The 19738-nt window shown below is 54.0% G+C and overlaps 1 protein-coding gene and 2 non-coding genes across 17 annotated transcripts in view; all 3 read right to left on the bottom strand.

Moving 5' to 3' along the window:
* Positions 1-19738, bottom strand: part of Prrc2b (proline rich coiled-coil 2B) — a 79235-nt gene that overhangs the window by 1724 nt on the left and 57773 nt on the right. For 6 of the 15 annotated variants that reach the window (XR_005976391.1, XM_041675121.1, XM_041675125.1 and 3 more), the window contains 17 exons: positions 16456-16672; positions 13799-15844; positions 12502-12695; positions 12028-12173; positions 11447-11588; positions 9899-9981; positions 9273-9464; positions 8973-9191; positions 8562-8648; positions 7640-7744; positions 7292-7484; positions 6486-6583; positions 5252-5379; positions 4678-4918; positions 2618-2773; positions 2084-2175; positions 97-178 (listed from right to left, as the gene is read on the bottom strand). Coding sequence is in view for 14 of the 15 variants with exons in the window: in XM_041675121.1 (XP_041531055.1) it covers positions 97-178; positions 2084-2175; positions 2618-2773; positions 4678-4918; positions 5252-5379; positions 6486-6583; positions 7292-7484; positions 7640-7744; positions 8562-8648; positions 8973-9191; positions 9273-9464; positions 9899-9981; positions 11447-11588; positions 12028-12173; positions 12502-12695; positions 13799-15844; positions 16456-16672 (4421 nt within the window). In the remaining variant the exon portion in view is untranslated. The remainder of the gene's footprint in view (positions 1-96; positions 179-2083; positions 2176-2617; positions 2774-4677; positions 4919-5251; positions 5380-6485; positions 6584-7291; positions 7485-7639; positions 7745-8561; positions 8649-8972; positions 9192-9272; positions 9465-9898; positions 9982-11446; positions 11589-12027; positions 12174-12501; positions 12696-13798; positions 15845-16455; positions 16673-19738) is intronic. The other 9 variants (XM_041675128.1, XM_041675130.1, XM_041675129.1 and 6 more) reach the window with 6 other exon arrangements.
* LOC121463190 lies at positions 3264-3348 on the bottom strand. The gene has a single exon (XR_005976408.1). It is a non-coding gene; the product is annotated as a small nucleolar RNA SNORD62 (small nucleolar RNA).
* On the bottom strand, positions 6830-6914 carry LOC121463189. Its single transcript, XR_005976407.1, has one exon. It is a non-coding gene; the product is annotated as a small nucleolar RNA SNORD62 (small nucleolar RNA).

Here is a 19738-nt window from a genome sequence, read left to right as displayed (position 1 = left end):
AAAAAGCATCCATCAGATGGACAGTCCCCTCTCCTATGGCGCTGGGAGACAGGCCTAAGTGTCCAGGGCTGCAGGGTCTGGAAAGCCATCTTCTACCTGTTGAACGTAGTGTCCCTGCACAGAGCCCATGTTAACTGCTGATCCAGAGGCCTTCCCACTGGGGCTAGCAGAGCTAGGCCTGAAAAAACCAAAGGCAGGGTTGAGAATACACACGTGTCACCAGAGATGGAGTCAAAGCCTAGCAGCACACAGAGGCAGATTGAGCCAGGGAGAGCCCTCTGGTCAGAGGCCCTAGCAGACAGAAAGCAGAAACCTGAGACAATTGAGAACACAGGACGCGGAGAAGGGTGGTCACCAGTGTCCCTCGGCACTTCCAGGAGACACACCCAGGAGAGGATATGCAGCCCTTGCTGTGAACAGGCAGACGGTGGCCGTCCTCAGGCTGTGGAGCGTCTGGACTAGTGTAATGCAGTGCCCAGATAAAGGCTTGCAACCAGCACCAAGGAACTATAACGGGAGTGATCTTATCGGCTCTCCGTTGGGGAAGGGGAGGAATCCACAACTGCTTTTAGTCCCCGAACCCCTTAGATGTTTGAAGAAGAAAGGTCTTGTGTCTGAAAGAGTACTAGGCAGATGTCAGTGGGTGTCTTGAGTGTGCAGCTGTGAGGTGCTGGGACCCACCACCCTGCTAAAAGGCACCCTGTGGACAGCATACCCCTGCAATTTCTGACCAAGGGCTCCCTTTTTTGCAAGGCAGGTACATCTCATTTGCCCCATACGCAAAACCTTGGGAAACTATACAAGTCCCAGCAATCTCTCTGGCCACCACGATGCCTGTGACATGACACCCAACAGCCCCTCCATCTCTAAAGAGATAGTTCCTAGGACCTCAGATACCCCACTACGAAGACTCAAATCCCTCAGACAGTTAACATGGTGTTTACATGTGACCTAGCCACATTCTCCAGTAAGCTCTCGTTTGGTAATAGGCCTCATGAGTTCGAGTTAGCATATGCTCGATACTGACCCACAACATGCAGCTCCTCCTATATACTTGAAAGCTCCTTCTAGACTGCATACCAACACTATGTAGATAGTACGTACAGTATATTGCTTAGCAATAAGGACAAGAACCATTTTTGTCCTCCCAAATATTTCCAATCTGCAGATAGAGAGCCAACAGTTTCTCCCGAGGATGAAGCTGCTTCCTTACTATACCCAGAGTACTGCAATCATGCTGGGCAGGCAGCATTATGGTGTGGGCTCCTTTCTGAAGCTTCCTTTCCCCTCCCTCCATGCACACCGTGCTGGGCTGTCCTCCACACAGCTCTGCTAAATGGGCCTGCTGCCAGGTAATGACAGCAAAACAAAATGCACGCATGCACAAACAAAAAGAAGCCGCAACAGCAAGAACATAGAATAAGAGGAACTGGGGGGTGTCCATCAACCCCCCGTTTGTGGAGGTGACACAACGGAAGTAAGTTCCGGTCCAACACAGCCAAGTGTCAGGTCAAACAGTCACAGTGGAGGCAGGACTCTGCCTGCAGACTGTGTTGAACTGCAGGTGTGTCTGTCCCATTCCGTGTGTAAACACAAGGCATCAGGCTGCACACATCATCAGGCCCAGGGCTAGAGCTATGTCCCTAACCCAGCACAGGGACCAGGAGCTCCTGCACAACCCAGATACCTCTGAATCAGGCCAAGGAGAACATGGGTGGTTACTAAGGAAAACAGTGGGCACCAGTCTGTGGTATGGGAAGAAAGGCCACCCACACCCAGCACTAAAAAGTTCTGAGAGGGGTCAGAGGGTAAGCTTGGATATGAGACCTTGGGGCTGAGGCTGACACCCCAGAAAGCCCTCTCACTCCTCTGAACATCTTACTCTGCAGATCAAACCCGGCTTCCCTAGGACTCCCTCTGCCACAGTTAACTAAAGCACAGCACGCTACATGCCGCAGTGATGCCAGGGTATGCGAAGGGGCCATGCTGCAGTGCTGTCGCCATTCTCCTCGGACACAAGGGCTCTTGGGAGCGACTTATCGAAGACCTAGCAGTGGGCCCCACCCCCAGGGTTCATCTTTACCTGTAGGCTTGCGGGGATGGTGCGGAGCCTCCGGAAGGAACATTCTGTTTACTGTCGGCAAAGTGGAAGCCTTTCAGCTCCATCTGAGCGGACTAGAGTAGTCAAGAAGCAACATGGTCACTCAGCAGGCAGAGACAGCCTAGCCCACAGTGGTCCCAACCCCAACCAGGCTCAAGGGACAACTGTCTCCTAGTGCTTATTATTGCTTTCTCTGTGGCCCATTACCTAGATACCAGCTACATCAGAGCTCCAGTGGCCTGATAAGAAATGCAGACTCCTGTGTTTATTCAAGAGTCTGGGCCCTGCATCTGTGGTGGCTCCAAGTGGCTCCTCCCCATTGGCTGAGGCAGTGGCTGCACACTGTTCACATGCCAGAATCTGTCTAGTTTACACACACGCAAGGAGCCTATGGCATCTGGGACTCTGCAGACTTTGCAGTGTAGACACATGAGGTTGGGAGCCTGCACTCCCTGTAATCAGCTCTGCTCTAGGAGTCTCATTTGAACAAAGCCCCCAATCTGGAGCCACCTTTACCTCTCTGCTGGTGTTCAGGACCGGTGGTTGGGAGCCAGGTGGAGGAATCCTTCGGGGGGCCCCAACAGAGAGACTCTGTCCTGGAGGCAGCTGAATGGACTGTGGCAGGATCAGTGGCTGCTGCCCGGAGCCATACCGAGGCAGTGGCATGGTGAGCTGTTGGGTCACAGGACAGTCAAGGGGCAGAATGACCCTGGGGAGGAAGCTAAAGCATGCAGGTGGGAGTGTGTGTAGCACTCCTGGGTGCTCGAGGAACCTGTAGGGGGCTCTGTGGCCTTGGGGAAGCCACAGGTTTAACCTGCAGACTTGAGCAGTGACAATGACAAAACACCATACATGACACATGTATCACATGTCACAAGGTCAGATGGCACTTGGAGTGCAGGCTCGCAGGGGAAGACAGCAGAGAGCTCCCCCAAGGGAAGCTGCTCAGGAAGTCTCTCCTTATGTCTCTTTGTGTGGCCCAAAGATATGAAGCACACTCTTCTGCACCAATAGTGGCAAAAAACAAGACCAAACTGGAGCCTCAGAGACCCTTCTGGAGCATACCAGACAGCAGAACAGCAGCTCCCACAGGGCCCAAGCGATCATGAAAAAGATGGGGGGAGGGGGGGTAAGAACTGGGGGGGGGGCTGGGCCACTTAGGTCTCTCAGTCTCTGTCCTCTTCATCTCCCTGCTTTGAGTCCACAATGGAGGGTCAGAAGGATCTATTGGAACTGCATCACTGAGACTTGTGGTGGCACCAGGACCTCAGAGCAGAGTCCAGCAGGAACAGATAAAGTCAAGCAAGAGATGCCTGGGCTGCTATACTCACTGCAGTCTATTGGGGACCATGGGCAAAAGGGGCAAAGAGTTAAGTCCCTGTAGAGACAGCATGGCACAGGTAGTGAGGATGTGTGTGTCACAAACACCGAGTCTTTCCTACAGGCTGAGGCAGCAGGAGCACCTGAAGGACCAGCAGAGGCAATGATAGGAGGATGGGGGATAATGGAGACTGATGAGCAGAATGAGAGGGACCCAGCATGCTAGAGCTGCCAGTAGAAGACACAGGGTTGCAGAAATGAATCTGGGAATGGGCAGTGCTTGGATGATGACCAGAAAGGAGAGCAAAGACAGGAATGAAGGTGACATCCACAGTCGGACAGCAGCAGGGGCAGGTGAAGGAGAGAAGAGGGCGTGAGGAGAAAGGTGAGCTAGGGATAATAGTGTGAAGAAGGTAACTTGAAGAGTGGGGGCAACTGGGGGATGTTATAATGGGTGGCTGGGGTGCAGCCCAAAGAGGACCCTCAATTAGACTTATATCTACACTGATAGGAAAGAGAAGGGTACTAGCCAGGGTGGCCTGCAGGATGAGGGGGGGCTTCCTAGGAATAGGATGCTGCTGTAGGCCAGAAGCACACAGGCAGGGAGGTGTGACCATGGGCTTCTGTGGACCATCACCACCTGTTTCTATGGTGATGGGAAGCAAGGCAATGGGGAGGGGGCAACATGGGAGAAGCAAGCAAGAAGTGGGCTGTTTGGATGTAGGGTTGCTGGCAGACAGAGGGAGCGCATGGCTCTGAGGGTCTACACCCTGGGGAGAAAACAAGCCATGCCACAGGGTTGAGGAGAGCTCGTTCCAGTAGTGTGGGGTTGGACCACTGGGAGCTATTAGTCAGAAAGGTAGAGCTGGTGACTATGTATGACCAACACTGTGGGCATGGTCAAGGGCATCGAAATGGAGTTAAGAGGGTCAACCAGGAGCCCACAAGAAGGAAGGGCTCAATGACAGATTGGCCAGTAGAAAGCTCCAACATGCAGAGAGGGCAGGCCTGCCATCTACGGCTCAGGCGGAGACTGGAAGAAGGGAGGAACAAAGTCACCTGCCCCACTTCCATTCCCACAGCCTCCATCTGGGGGCTGCAAACGTCTCTCCAACAGAGCTCCGAGGAAAGTTAGGTCAGTAGAACATAGTGGTGTGGGACAACGAGAAGAGCTCTGCAGCAGAGGGATTCACATGACATCACAGGGGTAGCTGAGAGTCGAGGAAGGCAGGGGCTTGAGAGAAAAGCAAACTGACCTGTGGAAGCTGGGAATCCAACATCTGGGAGGTACCCAAGCCGGTAGCCTGGCCGAGCTGGCCCTCATAGACCAGTGCCTGGTTTCCACTCATGGGCTGGTAGGGTGAGCCGGACTGTGGCTTCACCATCTCCAAGGGCTGTATGCCAGGAAACGCAGAGTACGGGGGTTTCAAGGCCGTGCCCCCAGAGAGGATCATAGTGCTGGGTGGTGACAGGCTGGGATGCATGTACACCTGAGACCTGCAAAAGCCAGGTGGACGTTAGCTGTCAACACTGGGGAGCACAGCGGCCGAGAGCTTGCACACAGATCCGACTTCCCCAGGAAACTATTCAGAGGGCCTGGACGAGCCCAACACTGCTGACTGGGGTGACTGGGGACCATGAACACACCCAAGCTGTGGCAGGCCCAGGAAGACACAATGATGCCCAAAGCTGAGGCCATCATGCATACTGAGTGGGAGTGGGGTGTGGGGGTAGGAGCTGGCACTGGGTAGGAGGGATGGGCACAGGAAGAACATTACCCGGCAGAGAAGCACAGGCAAGCACAGCAGGGAAGCGCGGAGTCTCTCTCACCTGAAAGGCTGCAGTGAGCTGAAGATCTCCTGGGACTGGGAGACAGGGAGCCCACCCCTCAGCCCAAGCTGCGCCTGGGCCTGCAGAGATGTGTGGAGGGAGAGCGGGATCTGCTGGGCAGTGGCAGCCTGCAAAGAGGAACCAGATGATGGCTGCATTGAGCCCAACACGCCTCCCCACCTCCACCTGCTCCTGGCCTGTCAGCAAGGGTGCGTCCCAACACATCTGATCTGGCTTCCCACAGCCAAAGATCAGCAGCAAGACAAGGCACGGTGGAGCCCTAACACTGGGACAGTGCACGGCAGAAATGAATCCAGCCAGGCATACACATCAATGGGGCGGATACGTGCAAGGTGAGTGTGGTGTCTCACACTTGTAACAACAGTCTGTGGGTGTCTGAGGCTAGAAAACCTCTCTAAGCTCCAGGTCAGCTAGGGCTAAATAGTGGGTTATAGGTCAGCCTGACCACAGAGTAAGATTCAAAAATCATAGGGGCTAGAAAGATGGCTCAGTGGTTAAAAGCACTTGTTCTTGCTGAGGACCTGGGTTCAGTTTTCAGCAGCCACATGACTGCTAACAACTGTCTGTAAATCCAGTTTGGAGGATCTGATGCCGCCTTCTGGCCTCTGTTCGCAGTATATGCACATAGACAAACGTGCAAGCAAAACACCCATATCAAAAACTGAAAATAACCCTTTAAAGAATAAAAGGGAGCACTGAGATTCATTAGTTGGATCAAAATCTTGGAAAACTAAGCACGACATGTCTTGAGAGCTGTGACAGCCCCCATCCTCTGGATCAAGACTCGCAGTAGGAAGGAATGCTGCCGTGGTGTGTAGGAGGCCAGTATCAGTCTTTGGAGGAGGTTCCAAAACAGACTGGCCTTCAGCACAGACAGAATGTCAATCTTGTGCAAAGTCAACACCCTGCCTGTTCCTAAAACTCTCTCTTTCTAATGCATCTGTGCCCAGAGACCCAGACTTTTCAGGCCCCCTATAGCCAATGTGCCCCCACTGTAGCTGACCCCAGCTAAGAGAAGCAAGTAACAGTATCTGGGATGTTTACTCCATGCCTCTTTCTCTCTCAGAGATTCTTTCTACAAACACTTTCTGGGTGCTATGGTCTGCCAGTGCTGGGGATCACAGGAGGCAGGGGGCAAGATGACCAGCAAAGAAATGCCGAGACCAAGGCCACGCTGCCTCTGACCTCTGGCCACTTGGCTTCCTACCCTCACCTGCTGGTAACTCTGCTGCTGAGGTATGGTTTGAGGAACCAGCCGGGGCTGACTTGCAAACACGTGGCCGTCCAGGTACAGAGGTGGGAGGTGGTTGCCTGGGAGGAGACAGAAGGCAGACAAGGAAGAAAAGGATCAAGTCTCCTCACTGCACACGGCCACGTTCCCCAGGGGACTCAGTGGGGCTGAGGACACGTGTGAGCAGAGGCTGTGTGATTCTCTGCTGTAACACACACCTCAGGCAACCCAGGCAGTGCAGGAGCAGAGTTCCTGACCACTTAACCACTCACCAGCAGGGCTGGGCCTTTGGGAGGGCTATTTACTATGGAAGAGAGCTGCTCAGGTCTCTCAGTCTCTGTCCTCTTCATCTCCCTGCTTTGAGTCCACAGTGGAGGGTCAGAAGGATCTATTGGAACTGCATCACTGAGACCTTGGCAGCTGGGCCCTCAAAATCCCCAGTAACAAGCATGATGACAGTAAAAGAAGCAGAACAGCTACCAGCAATGGGGGACCCGAGTTTAAGCCCTTGAGTCATGGTGCAGTCACCCCGTGGCACAGGGTCACCAGCCTGCTTTATAGGAGAGGTGACATTAACCAGGGTCTGACTGAAAGCCGTATCTCTGCTCACTCCTCTCTGGCCACTCCCTCCCTGTGGTACAGCAATCCTTCCTCCCACAACAGAGCAGGTGGGAAGCTGTAACCCTGACTACAATCAAGTGTCACTCTGTGAGAGCAGAGCTGATAATCCAGCTTCTCTCCATAGCGAATGGAGAAGGCTCCCGAGCCTGGCTCAGGGGATGTGATACCTGGTATCGAAGCAGAAGGCGCTACAGAAGCCACAGGCATGGGTGGCATGGACACTCCACCAAAGGAGCTGTAGCTGACTCCGTTGGAGGCGCCCACAGAGGAAGGAGGCTGGATGCCCGAGCCTGCACCTCCTGGAGAGCTCTGCTCCGGCAAACTGGGGGAGTTTTCCCAAGCCTTGCGTGCAGACTCCATCTTTGGAAGCAAGAGGAGGGGAGGGATGCAAATTACTACTGGGAACAAAGGGGACAGTAGCAATCTAAGCCAGGGGCGCAGAAGGGTTCCCTCTGTACCTCGTCACAAGTTGAGGCACTGGTGAGGACCCTAGACCAGTTCAGGCCTGACTTTACCTTCAATGTGAGGTCTGCCGTGGGGAAAGACATGGGGGACAGGCCAATGGCTCTCTGGATGTGGTGATCCCGCCGAAGGATGGGGATACTCTGCGTCAGTCCTGCCTGAAGAGGAGAGCAAGGAAGTCATGGGCATAGGCAGGGCTCAGGGACACAGGGTAACTGCTCAGCTGAACACAACGCCATGACCAGACTACCTAGAGCAGGCTGCGTAGTTCAGTGTCACCCACACACCCACGCTGCCAAGTACCTGGTTTGACAGAAACCTAACGTCTGGCTTGGGAGATGGCCAGGTCCAGAGAGCAAAAGTGGTGACTGTCACTCAGCTCTCTGGGTCCTCCTAACACAGGTAGGAAATGCAGTCACTGGACCAAGCATAGAGTGCTGGGCTTATTAGCCAACTGTAATAATCCACTCGGGATTCCCAAAGTCAGGAGACCTGGCTAACACAGTCTTTCAAACACACTGAACCTCAACTGTTTGCATTCAATGCCTGGCAATGTTCTCCAACCCTCTAGGGAATGCTGCCTGGGTGTCCTCCCTCATCCAACAGGTCTACAGAGGACAGATCAACTAATGCAGAAGCTGACCATTTCTCCAAGCAGTTCACAAGGTTGAAGCTCCCTTTCTTGAGCAAAAGTGGGGGAGAGCAGCCTCCAGGAGGTAACCTTGCTTAACCACTGTTACCCGCTGGCCATGAAAGGCCAGTCTGAGGACGGGCGTGTGTGGCTCAGTGTTACAGTGCTTGTCTGGGCTCTCTCCCTATGGAGAGCAGTCTGCACCACAGCTGGCCCAACGGGAGCCCAGACCCTAAGAGGACTGATACCAGCTCCAGCCAAAGGCCCCCAAACCTAGCAACAGTCCCACCACGGAGCGGCCAGCATGGGCGTGGGCAGAGCTGGAGGAGGACGTGCTGACTTACATTACTAGCCAAGACATCCTGAAGCTTGGCAACTGGATTCCCTACAGGACCAGAAGCAGAACCAGGGGGCAGGCTGAAATCAGAGTCCTAGAAGAGAAGGGTACACAGTGTCTAAGCCCCGCCCAGCTCACCTGTCACTGGGCCCACACCAATGAGGCTGTCCACTATGCAACACTCACCAGAGTTACAAGAGGGGTGACCACACACACAAGAAAGGAAGTCACCTGACTTGTCTCTGCCTACCCTGGTCATCTACAAAGCAATCCTGTAATACCTGCCTATCCCTGACTCTGTGCCAATACTTTTCCCAAAAGAATGCTCAGCTTCTATCTTTTTTTCCCCCTCTAGGAGACAATCCTATTTGTCCACCTAAGCACAAAAAACAAAGAAAAGAGTAAAAGTGAAGCTCACTTTTGGGCTGACTCCAAACTCAATGGGTGGTACAGGCAGCACGGAGTCCACATGAACCTCCACCCCATTAACAGGCGGGACGACAGCCCCTTGCAGCCGCTCGGCCCCCTCCGAGCCCTTTCTGTTTTTCAGGGAGCGCTCATTGCCGATGGGTCCTGGTCTGTGCTCCTTGCTCTGTCCAGACCCCTGCTCTGAGTCCTGGGTGAGAAAGCAGAGAGGCTGAGACACACAGGCTTCCAGGTGCCCTTGGCATCAACCTTCCACCTAGGCTCTGGCCCCACTAGGGGACTTTCGGGTTACCTTGTGCTCAGACTGCTTCTGAGCTTGGTCCTTGTGGCTGTCGGCCTTGGATTCTGTCAAGCCAGGCCCACTCATCTCCTCTGGCTTGAGTGTACCGTACGGGGAACTGCGCTGTGAGGAGGTCGCGGAGGATTCCCGAGACTCAGCACTCAAGTCGACGCCACTATCTCCCTGGCTGCTCTTAAAAGCCTGCTGTGCAGAGCACAAACTGGGTTAGAGCCCTGTCCCCAAACTGCAAAGCGCAAGCATCCGGGAGGCAAGCCTGTGTGCACGCAGCACTGGCGCTCCTCCCCGACCACCACCATCCACCCCTGCAGTCCCGACCTGTTGACAGTGGCTGCCCATGGCCCACGCCCAGCTTAATGAAAGCGTCAATGCCACTCAAGCTCGTGACCATAGACACTGCATGGGCTGAGACTAGGCTCCCAAATGGGTTTCACTCAAAGCATACAGGTGCCAGCTAAGACCACCTTGAAGGTGGCTTTCAATCCAGATGTCTCTTCCTTGTCTCTCTGCTCACGCAGGCACCACACAGAAACCAGAGACCAAGGCTAACGAGGATGACAAGCTAGGGACCACAGCAGGGCACTGTAGCAGAAGGGCACGTGGGTGGTGGTGGCACTCACCTCTGAGGTGCCAGGCTCAGTACTGCTGAAGGCAGTAACAGCTTTTCTCCACGAGTCGCTGGCTGCGCCCTGCACAGGGAGGGCTGCCAAGGAGAGGAGACAGAGTCAGGGCACCAGAGAGACAGGCAGTCTGGAAGACACAGGCTTCTGAGTTCCCTTCCACTGGCGTGGACACCACTGAAACAACAAGCTACGGACCCACGGCCCAGGTGCTCTGCATTCCCCTTGTGACTGGACCTGATCCAGGCACTGCCGAGAGTTTCTCTCAACAACCTTCACATGTAAACAAACACAGAAGTGAAAAACCCAAACCTGCTCAAAATCTAATCCATTTTACACTGGTTTGTTTTGTTTTTTTTTGCGGGGTATGGGGGAGCTCCATGGAGAAGGAAAGCTGTTTTTAGACAGGGTCTTCAATAGGTCTGGCTGGAACTCGCAGACCTGCCTGTCTCTGCCTCCTGAGTGCTGAGACTAAAGGTGTGCGCCCCACACCCGTGCACTCCCTGGTCCTTCCTCCCTTCACCTCTCCACTGGCCCCATGCGGACACCACCCTGCAGCAAAGCTGCGAGTCAGCAACTTCTCTAAGTCTGTGAAAGGTCCAAGCAATTAACCCACAGACCTTTCCCAGAATCCAACCACAGCCAGAGCTAGAGCCTAGAAGATGTCTATGCCCAACAAAGCCACACACACAGGGGCCTGGTCTGGACAATAGCACTGCAGAGCCCTTGACTTCTCTGAAGACAACTGCTCTTCGGTCCGCTGCATGCTACCATGCCCATCTGGCTGCTGGTAGTTCTAGGAACTTACTGCATATGCACGCTTGCAGTCCACTGGTGCCATGCTAAGTAAGGACCCCGTCACTGAGCCACACCTCTACCCACTGTTCTGTCTTTACCGGGTCGAACACCATGTGGCATTGTTTTGCTAAATACTATAAACAAAGTTTTCACCAGCAATATGAGGATGAGTGAAACTATGAAAAACCAGACTTGCAGGAACTTAAGTCAGCCATTGCAGCATTTGTCCCAGCCTGGCGTCGGCTATTGTTCTGCAGAGTGGGCTCTCCTAGCTCCTCTGCAAGCCACAGAAAACCTTCCAGTCAACTACAATCTTCCAGTTCACAGCAGTCCCCACTCGAAGGAGGGCTTCAAGAACAACTTGATCATCTGGAATGGCTTTGCATTTTAAATGGCAAGTTCAGAAGCACAGCTTCGAGCGGGACATTATAAACAAACAAAACTACTTTAAGGAAAGCACACTTACTTTAGTCTGAACCTTGCCCTTTTCCTCCTGTTGGAGAAGAGCATTCCCTAACCCCTCCTTGCCATCTGCCATCCTTCCTCTAGTTAAGGCTTGCCACTGGCTCTCCTAGTCTACCGTACTGGCACCAGGGATGTCAACGCCTGCGACTTCTGTAGCAGCTGCCTCGGCGCCTCAATCCAGGTGAGGCTCAACCCCAGCTCTGCCAGGACCACTCATGCTCCAGGCTCGAAGGCGTGACTCTCGGAAACGAGCCTCACCTTTTCTGAGCCGGGCACCCACCTCACCTTGGCTGCCGCTCTCCCAGATCTCAGTGCCCAGGCTGCTGCCAGGCACGGCCACATCACCTTGCTCCAGACACAGGCTGTTCTGCTTTTTGGCAAACCGAGGAGGAATACGTGAAGAAAGGCCTCGACCTTTGACAGGGACCTAGGAAAAAAAAGAGGCTAATGCAGTCTAGCCTAAGACTAATTCTCCTGGGAAAAGTGTCTTGGCTCACAACACCACTTGGACTAGCTTGTGATGCCTGACGCTTGTCTTCAAAACCTCAGACAGGCCCAGGAGCAGGCTCAAGAAAGAAGTACAGAGTCTCAAGCGCTTTGGCACAGGGTTCTGGGCCCCTGAGACTTATAGGAACAGGAGTCACCAAGCCCGGCTGGGACATTAAGGAAAAGATAAAGAAAAGGGGTGCTGAGACCCAAGGTCACACTTTGGTTGTTAGACCCTGACAGGTCAGCCTCTTTGTGACTCCATCTCCTGCTGTCTGTCTGAGGACAGCAGTAGCAGGGTCGGAGACAATGCGTGCCTGACTCTCTCCCTTCCTCCCTTCCTCTTCCACCCAGGCTGTCCTCTGGTCCATGGCTCTCACCTGAGCAGCCTGTTCCTTCTTTCTTCTCTCCTCTTCCAGCAGGCGGCGCTGCTTCTTAGTCAGGACTTCAATGAAGCCTTCGCCCACCATGGAGCCCACTTCACTCTCCTCCCCAGGGCTGGACCCGCAGTTGTCAATGATGGCATCTGAACCAAGTCACAAGAAAGAACAGGCGAGTCATGCTCCAGGCACCTGGAACCCAGCACTGCCTGGTTCATAAGTCCACTTATCAAAGAGCAGTCTCACTGGTGCCTATGAAGCCTGGACAGGGTGCCCCCACCCCTCTCTTGCCTAACTGCCTGAGACATCGCAAGCACAACCCAGAGGTGCTCAGGCACCATGACGGAGAAAACTCACAGACCCAGTTCTGTCTGTTTGCCAGCCATGTGGCCTTGAACACACCACGGGTTCAGCAAGGCTAGAAGCGTCTTAAGATAGGGGTTCTCCAAGTTCCAGAGCCCAGCCCCAACTCACTTCCATAGCCCAGGTCAAACTGCTTCCGGGCCTCTTCCTGCTGCTCACCAGCCCTCTGGGCAGCTAAGGTGGCCTCCTTCTCTGCTTTCTTACTGGTGGCTTCAGGACTGTCGGAGCTGGCATGAGCGGTCCGCTCCAAGGCATATGATGAGTGGCTGCCACCAAGGCCTCCAGGCAAGGCCTCTTCTGGAGACCTGCAAAGGAAGGGGGAGCGCATGAGTTCACCATCACTCAAAGGCAAGGAAAGAGGGATGAGAAAAAACTTCCAATGCACAAGGCCCACACACAGACACAGCAGCTATCTAGCTCCAGTTCCTTCTGCTGAGCCATCAAGGGTCAGGAGGGCCTGCCAACAGTACATGCTACGTGCCGGTTCAGTTCTGTGGGCCAGGGCTCCACCTCAACAGGGGAAGGTGGCTGTCAGCACCCCCTCCCAGCTTTCCAACCCCACCCCCTCCACTGCATGCTGCCTGCAGGAGACTGCAGTGGGAAGAAGGGGCTGGGTAGGTGCACCCAGGACAGGGCCACCAGCCTTTCTGCACAGGCTTTCTTCGCTGAAGGGCTCCTGAGCACATTCATGATGCCTTGTGGGGGCAGGAGTGTGGTTGCTTGAAAGAACAGACGCTTTCTCGGGTAAACTTTCTCAGGGTATGTACACCCTGGCTGTGAACCCTGAATTATGAGGAAAGGAGGGGTGAAACCTCTGCGCATTCCCTGGAACCTCAATCCGAGGCACTGACTGGGCAGCAAGCTCATCTTCAAGCAAGCCTGGGGCAACGGGCCAATACCTAACAGACTACTATTCTACTCAAAAGCTCCCAGTTCGAGAACCAGGTTCATCATGGGCTGCAAGCAGCCTGCTCCCCTCTACTCCTGGTGGCTCCAGACCTGCCCAGGCAGCAAGAGGGAAGCAGGACCACTAAGGCTAAGAGCTAGATCCACATGGTCAAAAGGCGAGTGATGTCTCCTGCCAGCTCCAAGAAGGAACAAGCAGGCAGACTGGGCAGGGCTCTCCGGGCACCACAAGCAACAGTCATCGCTGTAGGGCTGAGAATACATTCGGAGGTTGGACTGTGGGGGACAGGGTATGGGGGCACTTTGGATTTAGTTGATCAAGCCACAACGACATCAACAATGACACACCATGGAGAAGCGGACAAGCAATGCAGGAGCAAATGATGGAGACGCTCACACACAGCGGCCAGGGCCGCCAGGCTTGGCAGGGCGTGCATGCATGGACTTGGTGCTGCTGCAAACAGGACAACGACAAAGGACCGCGATGGTGCTGGTGTGTTACCTTTTGACTTTCAGAGGCGTCCCACTCTGCTGGCTCTCGCAGCGGGGGGAAGTCTCACCCCCACCTGGCCTAACAGGCTTCTCCCCAAACCCTCCCGGCTCCAGCTTGCGGCTCTGTCTGTCAGCCAGGGGCCTCTGGCTGGAGAAGCTCCGCTTGGCCAGCTCCTTCTTCTCACCCAAACTGGCCCCTGACAGGCCACCATCCCCTTGTGCTTCAGGCTCAGCCGCAAGGCCTTCTCGCCGCTCCCTGCGCTCGCTGAAGTCACTGCTCTCAGAGGCAGTCTCCCACTCTTCATTGGCATGATCAGAAGAGTTCTGGTAGGAAAGCTCTGGGGACCTGTGACCTCCAGGACCACTCTTTTCCCCAGGACAGAGTTTGGACCGGCCTGACCATTGACTTGTCAGCAGGTGGGACTCTTCCTCAGGTCCCCACAGGCCCAGGGACTCCCGCTCTTGACGGAGGCGCCGGAAGCGAGGGGGCTTGTCTTGGCGTGGTGGCCGCCTCCGACGGAAGGGCCTGTTCTCTGCATTTTCAGAATCTGCCCCGTGGTCATCTTGGAAAAAGGACCTCTTATCCTCCATGCGGCTGTCCTCGAAGACCCTGCTGCCAAATGTGTCAGAGTGTCTGTAGGACTCTGGGATGTAATCTCTGTCAGTGGTTCGCCGTGGGCCACATTCCTGCCAGGAACTGCCTGGGCTCCTGCTCTGCCAGTGGGGAGGCTCTTTGGAGACAAAGGTTCGGCGGCCATAGCTGCAGTTGCTTAGGCGAGGTGGGAGGGCTCTCCCGCAGGTACGAGGTCCCCGGCTGCGGGTGTCTAGGCCACCCTGGTCCTCTGTGTAAGTCCTGTTGGAGCGCCAAGAGTCCTTCTTCAGGGGACCCTCGTCCCTTTCAAGGAGCATGCTGTCATGGCCAGGCTCCAAGCCCCGCTGACGCCGCCTCTTGGGTAGCTCCTCATACTCGGAGCCCTCGCTGTGGGTCTCACTGGCGATCCGGCGCCTGGGTTTGGCTCTGGGGCAGTCTTCTGGCAGGGGGAAGTCACGAAGGCCCCTGCCCCGGCTACTGCGCTGGCCACCACTGTACACGCTACGAGACCCAAGGACACCTGTGCCACACAGACCACTTGTGTTGCTGCCCGCAGGCCGGCCACCTCGGAAGGTGAACTCCCTGAAGCCACGGCCACGGCCGCGGGCCTGGCCCCGGCCCCCAAAGGCCTGCTCCTCGTCAATGAAGATCCAGTTGTTCCTCTTGGTTGGGGGGACGTCGCTGGTCTCCCTCGAGGGCCTGCTTTCGCAGGTCTTATCAACCTTTGCATCTTCATCTGGCTTGCTGGCCTCATGAGCAAACCCAGCCCGGGCAGCAGCCTTGTCCTCCAGGGCAGAAGAGGAGACATTGGCCAGGGCAGGGCTGTTCTCCTCATCCTCGTCCTCTTCTGCCCTGCCCACAGGCTCTTGGTCTACGGCCAGCTGGGAGCTCTCCTCTCCCAGGCCCTGCCTGACCCTTTCCAGTGCCTTCTCCTTTTCTTCTACCTTCAGGGCCTTGAGGACGGGTTTCTTGATGGGTCCCGACCTCCGGGTCCTGCCCGGCTGCTCTTGGTGCTGGCTCCGGGGCTCGGGTGTCCACTCGGGCTCTGGGTTTGGCTGTTTCTTGGGGCTCCCTTCCTTCTCCCAAGAGGAAGCATGGAAGGATGGCTCCTCCCGAGGTGCCTCCAGCTCGACACTGTTGGCTGTGTCTGCAGCCTTTGGCTGGTGGCCAACATCCCAACTGCCATACTCTGGCCTTTTCTCGGCTGGGACAAAGTCGGGCTCCAATGGGGAACACCTGAGGTTTGGGGTACGCCCCCCTGGAGCACCCACCTCCTGAACATTTTCCTGGGGTGGAAATAAAAGCTCCTGGCCTATTCTTTGAGAAGAGATACAGCTGTCAAAGTCTGCTTGGGCCTTCTTGTCAAAAGCACTCAAGTACTCGTCCCCTCTCTCCTCAAAGAGACCGCGCTGGGCGCTTATGGCCCCTGCCCTTCCGGGAGAGGCAGAGTAAGACCTTTCACTCCTGAAAAGGAACCAGAAAAATCAGTCAATGTGATTGGAGCTTGGTTCCTGGTTTCCATGCTGAACAGGGCTTAGTTTTGCTTTTGTTTTGTTTTAAAGAAAAAAAAAAAGTTTTGTTTTTTTTTTTTTAAAAAAAAAAGAAAGGAAAACACAAGCAAACATTTGCTCTAGCTTAAGACACGTTGCTCGGTGGCCCCTGGAGTCCGTGAGCGTGGAGATGGCAGTGGCAGCTCAGGTAGACCACCCTGGAGACAGAGAGGAGCTGGCAATCCCCTGGAGCAATGAACAAGCTGGAGCCTGGGAGTCTGTGAGCCTGGGCCTAGGGGTGGCAGGGCTAGCTCCTGCATTCACACAGGAGGAGCCAGTCCAGACCCCACTGAGCCCACCCTACTGCCCCTTTACCCAGTGCCCACGGTTCGACGACCACAGGGTTCTTCCTGAGCATCAGCCTGGCCATCAGAAAGAGCCACTCACACCAAGCATTCAAGCACACTGCACTCCTCTCCACCCACCCCAGGCAGTGTCTCCAGGGACGGGGCCTCTTCCTAGGGCCCTCCATGGGGACTGCAGAGTCTTCCTTTAGCCGCAGAGCAGCAGGAGGAGCCAGCTCACCTGACGTGCATGTCCATGGCCAAAGTGTCGGCAGGCTTCGGGTGGGCCAGTGAGTAGCCTTTGCTCTGCAGCGCCATGTAGCCCTCTGGGCTCCACACAGGAGCTGGGTCGATGGCGGTCACTTTTCTCTCTTGGAGTGAGGGCACACAGTTTTGATCTTCAGAGCGACAGCCAGTCCCATTGAGGGACTCTTGGGGCATCATGGGCTTCATCAATCCTGAAGAAGGCAAAGGGTCAAGCTCTCTCCTCTGACAGTGTCTGGCAGCGACCTCCAAGCAAAGCAGAGGCAGCCGTCGCAGCACCGCGTGGGCATGGCAGCTACGCCTTCAGCATTCAAGTCCTCACTCTCTGACAGGACCCTGCAGCACACAGGCACACCATATGACCTGCTTATGGCCCGTGGGAGCCAATTTTGGCTCCAGGAAGAAGAATCCATTTGAGTAGGGCGGTGGTGGCGCACGCCTTTAATCTCAGCAATTGAGAAAGAGGGTCAGGCGCATCTTTGTGAGTTCGAGGCTAGCCTGGTCTACAGAGTGAGTGCCAGGACAGCCACAGCCTGGGTTCTTACATAGAGAAACCCTGTTTTTTTTTTTTGTTTTTTTCGAGACAGGGTCTCTGTGGTTTTGGAGCCTGTCCTGGAACTAGCTCTATAGACCAGGCTGGTCTCGAACTCACAGAGATCCACCTGCCTCTGCCTCCCGAGTGCTGAGATTAAAGGCATGTGCCACCACCGCCCGGCGAGAAACCCTGTTTTGAAAAACCTAAAAGAAATCTATTTGAGGGGCTGGAGAGATGGCTCAGAGGTTAAGAGCATTGCCTGCTCTTCCAAAGGTCCTGAGTTCAATTCCCAGCAACCACATGGTGGCTCACAACCATCTGTAATGGAGTCTGGTGCCCTCTTCTGGCCTGCAGGCAGACACACAAACAGAATATTGTATACATAATAAATAAATAAATATTAAAAAAATAAAGAAAGAAATCTATTTGAAAGGTAAGGAAGCCGGATGTCATACTGGCGGGGCTGGTCAGTGAACCTACAACACTGGGGAGCTATGCAGGCAGGAGATGAGCTATACCCCAGCCAGCTCACAAAGACCACCCAGCCAGCACTCGGTTGATTCCGACCCTCCCAGAAGATTTAGACAGAGACTTGGCTTCACGTCCTCCTACCCCTATGGGAAGATGGACGCGGACACTCTACATTTGTCGTTTGAGAATTCTGGCTGTTGAAGAGGGAGAGTGTGGAGCGAGTGGCCCAGATGGACTAGGACACAGGTAATGTGATGATGCCAGCGGCTATGAGACACTTCCCCAGCCTCTCCACTCTGCAGGCCCATCCTTGGCACACTCCGAGGACCTCCACTGCCTCTGAAAGACTGCACATACGAAAGCACAGGGGATTCCCACCCAGATGTCCATCTTAGTCCAGTCCAGGAAAGGATAAAAACCACCAGCCTTGGGAATTCAGAAGACAATCGCATTCTTACTTGCTTTATTAGGGTTCTGAAGGGGGCTTCACTCAAATTTCTGCCTCCCAGAATGATGCAGAGATCTCTCAAATAAAACAAAACTGGTTGTTAAGGGCTCTGAGAGGAATCCAATAAAGGTCCAGAATTTAAACCTTACCAGGTCTTGAAATTGAACTTAAAATCCAAAATGGCCAGAACGCATATGTAATACACCATAACTAGATACTTTGTAGAACAACCTCAAACACTAAAAAATTATATTTAAATGACTGAAAGCATAAACGATTAAAAATTTGCTGGACACGATGGTAAATGCCCGTAACTACAGCACTTAGGAGGCAGAGGCAGATCTCTGTGCGTCTGAGGCTATACTAGCCTACATAGTTAGTTCAGGTCAAGCATGGCAGAATAGAGAGACCCCATCTTTAAAATAAAAGCTGGTGAAATGGTTGCAGGTGCTTGCTGACAAGCCCAACAACCTGAGTTCAATTCCTGCAACCCCACGTGCTGTGTGCATGCCACTCCCCAAACAAGTAAGTAAATGCTAAAAAGGAAGCAGAGGAAGAAGAAAAATTAAAACAATGATTTGGGATGCACATCCTGTTTCCAAAATATATAGAGCTGGGGGCTGGAGAGGTGACTCAGTGGTTAAGAGCACTGGCTGCTCTTCCAGAGGACCCGGTTCAATTCTGAGCCCTGACATGGTAGCTCATGCCTGTAACATACACAGTCATTAAAATTTAAAAAGGTAGATTAGACATAGGGGAAGAGCTGCAGACAGTTTCTGAAGTTGGCTTCCTAGATGGCAACCTCCTTCCTATTGGTTCATTTTCATGCTCACATTCCCTTCTCTCCTGCAGGGAGCAAACCCAGCCTTCTCCAACACTGGTACCTTCATGTGAAAAGTAAAATACAGGAAGGATCATCTGCAGTCCTAGCACGAGGATGGCACAAAACCAGCAGTTTTGGAACAACACAGAGGGTGGAGAGATGAACACTTCAACAATACAACAAGACCAAAGACAACGGGAAGATTTAAGAAACAAAAGAGAGTAGCAGAGGAGATATATTTTGTCATTTTTGCATGTATGTATGTATCTTTGTATGCATGCATATATGTACATGGATGCTTGCCTGGTACCCAAAGAGGCTCAGAAGAGGCACTGGATCCTCTCGAACTGGAGTTAAGGTAGTTATGAGCTGTCATGTGCGTGTTGGGAACTGAAGGAGCAGCCAATGCTCTTAACTTCTTGTCCATCTCTCCAGCCCACAGACAGCATACATTTTTTGGGGGGCGGGGGCAAGGGTAGCAATTGAGACAAGGGTCTCCCCATGAAGTTCTCTGTCTGTCCTGGATCTCACTCTGTAAACTAGGTTGGCTTCAAAGACAGAGACATTCCTGCACGTGCCCCCAGGTGCTGGGATTAAAGGTATATACCATCACAACCAGCTTCCCAGCAATCCTACAGACCATCAGAGTGAGCATTCTCAGCCACACAGACCATCAGAGTGAGCATTCTCAGCCACACAGACCATCAGAGTGAGCGTTCTCAGCCACACAGACCATCAGAGTGAGCATTCTCAGCCACACAGACCATCAGAGTGAGCATTCTCAGCCACACAGACCATCAGAGTGAGCATTCTCAGCCACACAGACCATCAGAGTGAGCATTCTCAGCCACACAGACCATCAGAGTGAGCATTCTCAGCCACACAGACCATCAGAGTGAGCATTCTCAGCCACACAGACCATCAGAGTGAGCATTCTCAGCCACACAGACCATCAGAGTGAGCGTTCTCAGCCACACAGACCA

The sequence above is a fragment of the Microtus oregoni genome, unplaced genomic scaffold (genome assembly GCF_018167655.1).
Source record: "Microtus oregoni isolate MIOR12 unplaced genomic scaffold, Mior012 000025F_ref0000491, whole genome shotgun sequence".
In the NCBI taxonomy this organism is placed as follows: domain Eukaryota; kingdom Metazoa; phylum Chordata; class Mammalia; order Rodentia; family Cricetidae; genus Microtus; species Microtus oregoni.
Note: the sequence above shows the minus strand (reverse complement) of the source record. Positions and strands in the feature narration are given on the sequence as shown.